At 60.6% G+C, this 7,211-nt stretch overlaps 1 protein-coding gene across 1 annotated transcript in view; it reads right to left on the bottom strand.

The window, feature by feature from the left end:
• Positions 1–4,211: 4,211 nt before the first annotated feature.
• The window catches only part of LRRC27 (leucine rich repeat containing 27), a 44,447-nt gene continuing 41,447 nt past the window's right edge, over positions 4,212–7,211 (bottom strand). The window contains 1 exon segment of the mRNA XM_027596948.1: positions 4,212–4,919. Within this exon segment, the coding sequence (XP_027452749.1) occupies positions 4,776–4,919 (144 nt within the window). The 3' untranslated portion in view covers positions 4,212–4,775.

Here is a 7,211-nt window from a genome sequence, read left to right as displayed (position 1 = left end):
GAGCATGTCCCTGTGTGCCCAGGGAGCTCTGTGCGGACAGGAGGCCTCTGGAAAAGGTGCCCTGGAGGGGATGCTTGAGTGAGCAGGCATTCCCCCGGGGGAGGAGGGCCTCACGGGGCAGCTTGGGCAGAGTTGCTGGGTGCTGGGGTGCACACAGAAGGGGACCTTCTGAAGAGCATGCCGTATGGTGGGGAGGTGGGGGCTTCTGGGGTCAGTCCCAGGCATTCGCAGGATCAGCAGTCTGGGGGGAAGCCGGGCAGGACAGGGAGTGTTTGCTGGGGCAGGGAGGGCCCACAGAGGCCGTGGAGGGTGTGCAGACCCACGCTGCACAGCTGAGTCGGGGAGAACAGGGGAGAAACCCCCCCACCCCCATCTTCTCTCAGCCTCTGCCCCTGCTGGGCTATGTGCTGGGCACTAAGTGGAGTTGGAAGCCATTTTCAGAAACCCACTCTGCACAAGGCAGAACAAAGGGATGTGCAGACAGGACTTTGATCTGGAATTTAAAGGGTGACTGTTTGGGGGTCCTGCTCCCCGCAGACCAGCCAACTCACCTGCTACCCACCACAGAGCCTCTGATGAAAATGCAGATATCCTTAGGAAGGTGGAATCAGCCCAGGGGCCCTGTGTGCTGACCCCATGTGCTGACTCCTTCCTGACCCAGTGCTCTCTCCTCTAAGTGTCCCCTTCAAAGGCCAACGCTACACATGCAGGTTCTAGACAGAACGGCCCCAGGCAGCGGGGGCTGAGAGCGGCTGCCTACTGCGAGCTGCCCACAGGCTGCCTAGCAGGGCTGTGGAAGGGTTACGGAGTGACCCCCAGCTAAAGGAAAACAGGGCTGGGGCTTCCTCCCTAGGTCTCTGGACTTGGTCCCTAAAGCCTTTGCTTTCTGCTGTGGGCACTGGGGCCTCCACCAGGTCTACCCAGTGCCCAGCCCTTGGCCTGGCCTGCCCAGGGCACCAGCAGAGTCACCAAGGGCTGGCAAGCCTGGACAGAAGGGCAGGGTGGTGGCATGAAGGGGGACAGGAGACTGTCTAGCACCCTCACTGGGCTGAGCTGAGTGACCATGAGCTGGTGGGAGGGGTGCTCCAGGCAGGGGGCTAACCTCTGTGTCTCCTTCCCCCGGGGTGCTGATCTTCAGGGGTCCTCGGGGATCTGCCCCTGCTCCCTGCTGGCATCATGCACACCACCAGCCCCGACCCTCCTCCTGCAGGCCCCAGGCCGGTGTCCCCCCTCCTAGCCCCTTCCCCCACAGGACAGCCCGCTGAGCGTTCCCCAGCACAGTCCCTCAGTCTCGCCAGCTATAGGGCTTGCTCACGCCTTTGTCATTCTGTCTTTTCTCAGTGCCACTCAGGGTTTGCATGAGCCCTGCCTCGTGGGTTATGAGGATGATTGTCCCAACTCACGAGGAAGCTGGTCACCCGCCTGGCTGGGAGCAGAACCGGCCGGGACTCCGCTGGAGGGGCTAGGGAGCAGTAAAAAGGGTGGACTGGGGCCAGGTTGCTGGAATCCTGCCCTGTGACCTTGGGGAGGCCGCCTACCTCCCCCCTGCCTCAGCGTCCTCATCTGTAAAGTGGGAATAACCGCAGCACCACCACATGGCCTCAAAGTGGAGAGTACAAAGTCTAATACTTGGAGTACTTAGCATAGCACTGGCCTCCAGTAAGGCCTCTGGAAGACTTAGTTGTCACCAACACCATCACCACGGTCCCCTCCGTCACCACCATCACCTCAGCTGCCGGAACCCAGATGCAGATGTTGAAACACATGGGGGAACATTCTGGAGGCGCAGCATGAAGAGTGAGCTGAGTTCTGCGGGTGTCTCCTGGGGGTGTCCTGACGGCTGGGTCACCCCCCTTGCCGAGTCTTCTCGGCAATGACCAGTGCATGACCAGCAATGAGAGGCCCATAGAAATTCAACTTGCCTGAGGCCCCAGGCAGCCTCCTGGGTTTTCATTCTCCTGACACCTCATTAACCTCATTAGACATCTTCTGTGTTGTGGTTCTTGTCAAACCTCACACCAGAAAGCGGGGCTTCTGTTTGCTAAAACATCATGATATTTCACAGCTGAACTAGTTGTAAGTTACCCAACCTGGGGGTGATTTGGAGAAAAACCTCTCAGAGCTCACAGGGGATGTTCTCACAGCCCACCTCGCCGAGGGCTCTGTCATGCCTCCCGCTCTCAGCCCCCAGGCCTCCTGAGCCCCCCCCCAGGACAGGCGCCCCCCTCGCCCACTTCTAGAGGGTCAGGTGAGCAGGCGGTATCACAGGGAGAGGCCTGTGTTGGTCCTTCGGAGCCAGGTCCAGGGAACAGCACTCCCGGGCACACACCAAGCCTTGCTGTGGTGACCGCAGAAAGCCTCAGGCAAGCCCAGGTGGTTCTGTCCTACCTGCCTACTCCCCTGCCTGGGAGTGCACATGGTCCTCCTGCCCCATATAGCAACACAGGGATGGGGCCCCACCGGGAGGGTAGGATGGGGCGTGGCACCATTTCTTCCCACCCAGGAATGCTGGGAGGTAGGGGCTCTGCTTCCCATGAGCCTCTGGCTCCTCAAGTACATGGTAGCTGTTTTCAGCCCCATAACATGCCTTTCTGTGCACTGGGAAATATGCAGCCCCAAGCCCGTGAGAACCTCCTGGCATCCTGCCCCATGGGGATGGTGCAAACGGCCAGCCTCTGTCCGGACACCCAAGAGGGCAGACACCAGGAGCCCCAGCGGCCGGCACACCCCACGACCTGCCCCAACCCAGTCCAGCAGCACTGCCAGCCCCCCGACATGGCCACGACCTCCATTCAACCCGGCGCGGGGGCCCCACCCTGCCCCCACCCTGCCCCCCTGCCCTGCAGGAGCCCAGGTCTGGTCCTGCTCCTCTCAACAGGCAAGGTGTCCCCCCGCCCGATGACCACCTGGGGTACCTGAACGCACCTCTGCCCATAAGGCCTGGGGCCACGTCCTGGCCACACTGCCACACTGCGGGTTGCTTCTGAGACATGGGTGGGGAGGCAGGAGTGTTCGTCCTGGGCTAGATGGTGGCCGGTGTGGGGGATTCCGAAGGGCACCAGCTCCTGGCGGCACGGGTGGCCAGTGGGAAGAGAAGGGGTCGCAGCCACGGGCCGGGCCTGACCCTCCTTTCAGGCCTGGGTCTCTGAGGAATCCAAGGTGCCTGGTCAAGGTGGGCGGAGACGCCCCAGACATCAGCCTGTGGGGTGGCCCTGTCCTGGCCCTGGGCGCAGGGCATCTGCCCTCCTGGGTGGGTGTGGGCCTCCGGAGAGCCCAGAACCAGGTCGTGGCTAACACGAGGCGCCACCTGCAGGAAAACTTGGGTCATGGCACCAAGGCCTGCAGGGTACTCAGTGCCGGGCCAGGGCTCTGCTCCCAGAGCAGGTCCTGGGTGGGGACACCTGGCCGTGGCCCCACAGCCCACACCATCCCACCTCCTAGCATAGTCTCTGCCCCCACCCCGGCTTCCTGGCTCCTCCTCCAGGTCCTCCTCCCTCCCCCTTCCCAGGGCTGCTGGGCAGAGAAGGAGGTCCTAGGACAGACAGTCCAGGCCACTGGGCACAGAGGGGCTCACTCAGAAACCAAGGAAGGAGGACATGACCACGCGGCAGAGGGGAGCATGAGGGGGTCAGTCAGGGGCCAGGGAGGGCACCCCCACCCCAGACACTCCAAATCTACAAGGTAACCAACCACAAGGCCCAATCAGGAGCAGGGCCAAGCTAGGATGGGCCTCTACAACTGACCCCCCAGCTAGCCTGAGCACCTGCAAAGTAGTAGGAGTCTGGGTTATTCATCCCCGGGCAAGCTTGCGGTAAGTAAGGGACACCACATCATGGCAGAATGTTATTCCAACAGCCGATTCTTAGGAGAAGAGATAAAGAAACCACTGGCTAAGCTAAGGGAGGGGAAGAATGGGGGTGGGGAGTGTCCCCGGGAAGGCGGCCGCTGCCCCACGCTCCCTCCCCTCCAGGCCAGTCTACCCGCCTCCCCTGCATCGGGCAGGGGCCAAGCTCTAGAGGTGGTGTGGGGTCCCCGGGTGAGAGATCAGGCGGTGCCCGTCCTCACAAGGGCAGCGGGAGTAGCACGCCAGGGTCTGGTGGGGGGGGGTCACCGGACCCCAATGTAGGCCTCTGGTCTAACTGCCTCCCTCCCACCCAGAGGCCAGGGAGCTGAGGTCAAATCAAGGACATTTTCAAGGTTAAGGCCTGGAATTTATTTAACACTCAGTCAGACGGTCCTGCAGAGAGTAAGTCGGGCAGGGTCTGACTGGCCTGGGTGAGGGTGGGCTGCGAAGGGCGGCCGGGGGCAGAGGTGTGTAAGCAGGAAGCGTGAGGCCAAGGGAGAAGAGCAGTGCCGGGTGCAGGGAGGGGACTCACAGACTTCTGACTCCCCCCAACTGGAACGCGTGAGTCAGTGGACACGAGGGTCCCATGGGTGACCAGGGCGGCAGGGGTGGGGGAGACAGGGGCTGACACCGAAACATGTTGTCAGCCGGATCGGCAGAGACGTGGGCACGGGGGTGAAAACCGCGTGGCTTGTTTACCGTATCCTCTCCTTTAGTCCAGCTTAAACCCTGTACAGCCTCTGAAGGAGCCACGCAGCCGAGGCCGTGAACAACCGCCCAGGGGTGGCGTCGGACCCGCCCCCTCCCCCCCAGACGCTTGGAAGGGGGCACCTGGCAGGCTCACAAGCTGCTAAACCAACTTCTCGGGTCTGAAGATTCTCGGTCAGCTCAAGTGATACTCGCTCCTTAGCATCTGTCATCTCTCCTCCTACTACTTCACGTTAAACAGTGTATCCCAAGGCCGAGATGCAGGTGCGTGGAGTGGCAGGTGTCCAGCGAGAGCGGTCAACTGGCGGCTTCTCATCCAGGTCGGTCCCAGCCTCAGTTTCCTCTCTTCGCCCTGTAGCTTTCTAGCCTTCTGGGAGAAAGGGAGGGGGTAAAAGTTATCCAGGCCGGCAGGGCCCGCGGCAAAAGCATGCCTCCGGTGCAGACACACGGACCCATGCAGGGGCGGGCAGCACTCTGTCCCCCCCGGCCGGAGCCCGCCGTCCTCGAGGGGCCTACTCACCGCGGGATGCTCTGCAGTGGGGCCGGCTGAGCGCGCCCTCTGGCCCGTGGAGGACGGCGGCCTCTTAGGTCGGCCCAGGGACCACCCCTCTCGGAGCCCCACCAGGGCCCCGCCTGTGACCTCTGCCTACAGCTGTCTGAGAGAACGCAGGTGATGGACGGATGAAGGCTCTCCTGCTCACCGTCCCTGCCCACGGTCACACCTGAGACTCACACCCGCCCTGGGAGGGCAGGGCCACAATTGCCACCCTCCCACCACAGACACAGCACCAGGACCAGGGGTCCCTAATAGAGTTCCTTGCCAGTCTGCTGGGCCCGGGAAGTGGGACAGAGCGGCCAGCATCAAGGAGCAGGCTCTTTCCTGCCTCTGCCCCGAGAGAGGTTGGCCAGTGGGAACTTGGCAGTGCTGGGCCCACCCCATCCCCAAGAAGGGCCCGTCCTTTGTGCTCCCCCCTGTTCCTCAGTTCTACCTCCCTGGGGCATGACCTGGACCCCGCCTCCAGCCCAGGCACCTGAGTCCCCTCATACAGCCCCACCACAACAAGGGGCGAAATGAACGTCCAGCTTTATGTCGCTCGGACTCGGTAAATAGTACATCTGACCGTCGCACAACGTCCAGACCTGCCCGGTCTGAATTCCGCGTGAAACTGTTCACCCCCCAACTCTACTAACAGCCTGCTGTGGGCCAGAGCCGCAGTCGACTAGCACATGCTGTGTGTATTCTTCCAGTAAAGTCAGCACGAGAGGACACGGTCGCTTCGGAAATCACATTTACAGCGCCGTCCCAGGGACGATGCGCCCCGCGGAGGGCACACCTGTGTTGCTCATGGGCGGACTGTACTTGCTGCCAATCCAGCAAGTGTCCACCGGTGACATCTTTCCCGTAGAAACCTGTGTTCTTCGTGGGTTAAGAACTGCTCCTTCGAAAGTCTTCCTTTGTCTTCGACATACTTGTCACGGATTCCTCAATGTCCTCTCCGCTTGGTCAGACGCTCAGCCTCCTCCGTCTGCCCAGGAGACACCCTGCAGGCTCCTGGCTGCACTCCAGCCTGGCGGCCTGCACAGCGGGCTGTCTGGGGGCGCCCGGGCACTCTCTTGGGTCAGCGTCCCTTTTTCCAGAACATTTACTCCTCTTTCCTGCTCTGCTGTCTTGTTTTGGAGAAATGCGTTCTGTGGTCGCTTCCCAAGAAAAGCTGCGTGGAAAGTGCCTGAGACCCCACCCGTGAAGGCACCCCATCCCCCGTCCTCTGCAGGCACCTGGCACCTGGCCTGATGGTCAGAGCACAGCACTCCCCCCCGATGGCAGACCACTCTGCCCCTTGGTGAGGAGTCCACTCCGTTCCTCTCTCCTGCCCTTCCCGTGTGCCCTATTCCCTCCCAGCAATCTCAGGTTTCAGTTTCAAATTAGACTTTTCAGAAGACGAAGAGGCTTTATTCCTGTAGAGCTGTCTTCATCCCCCACCAGCTGGGACATTTGTCCCAATCCAGGAGTGACACGGACCCACTGTCATCACCCAGGGTCCGTAGCGCCCACCAGGGCTCACTCTTGTGTTGTGCATTGTACCGGTTTAGACAGACGGACAGTGACAGGTGTCCATCACTGTGTGGTCACAGTGGTTCTGCTGCCTGAGCATCCTCCCTGCTCCGCCTGTCCTCCCTCCTGGCAACCGCTGATCCTCCCCCGTCTGTAGAGTTCTGCCTTTTCCAAACTGTCATACAGTTGTCACCTCAGACCGGCTCTCTCACTTAGTAATATGCATTTGAGGTTCCCTCGGGTCTTTTCATGGCGTGAGAGCTCATTCCTTTTTGGACCCAATGATATTCCATGGGATCCATAAACAGTTTGCTTATCCACTCACCTACTGAAGGACATCTCAATTGCTCCTGGGTTTGCTAACTATGCGTGAAGCTGCTATGAACATTCATGAGCAGGTTTTTGCGTGGACCTAAGTTTTCAACTCTTTCAGGTAAATGCCAAGGAGCACAATTGCTGAATCTCAAGGTAAGAGTACATTCAATTTTGTAATAAATCACCAAACTGTCTTCCGAAGTGCCTGCACTATTCTGCACCCGCCAGCAGTGAACGTGAGTTCTTGCTGCTCCATATCCTCACCAGCATCCGGTGTGGTCAGTGGCTAGG

The sequence above is a fragment of the Zalophus californianus genome, chromosome 15, assembly GCF_009762305.2.
Source record: "Zalophus californianus isolate mZalCal1 chromosome 15, mZalCal1.pri.v2, whole genome shotgun sequence".
Classification (NCBI taxonomy): domain Eukaryota; kingdom Metazoa; phylum Chordata; class Mammalia; order Carnivora; family Otariidae; genus Zalophus; species Zalophus californianus.
The sequence above is the reverse complement of the archived record's forward strand: the minus strand, read 5'-3'. Positions and strand labels throughout refer to the sequence as shown.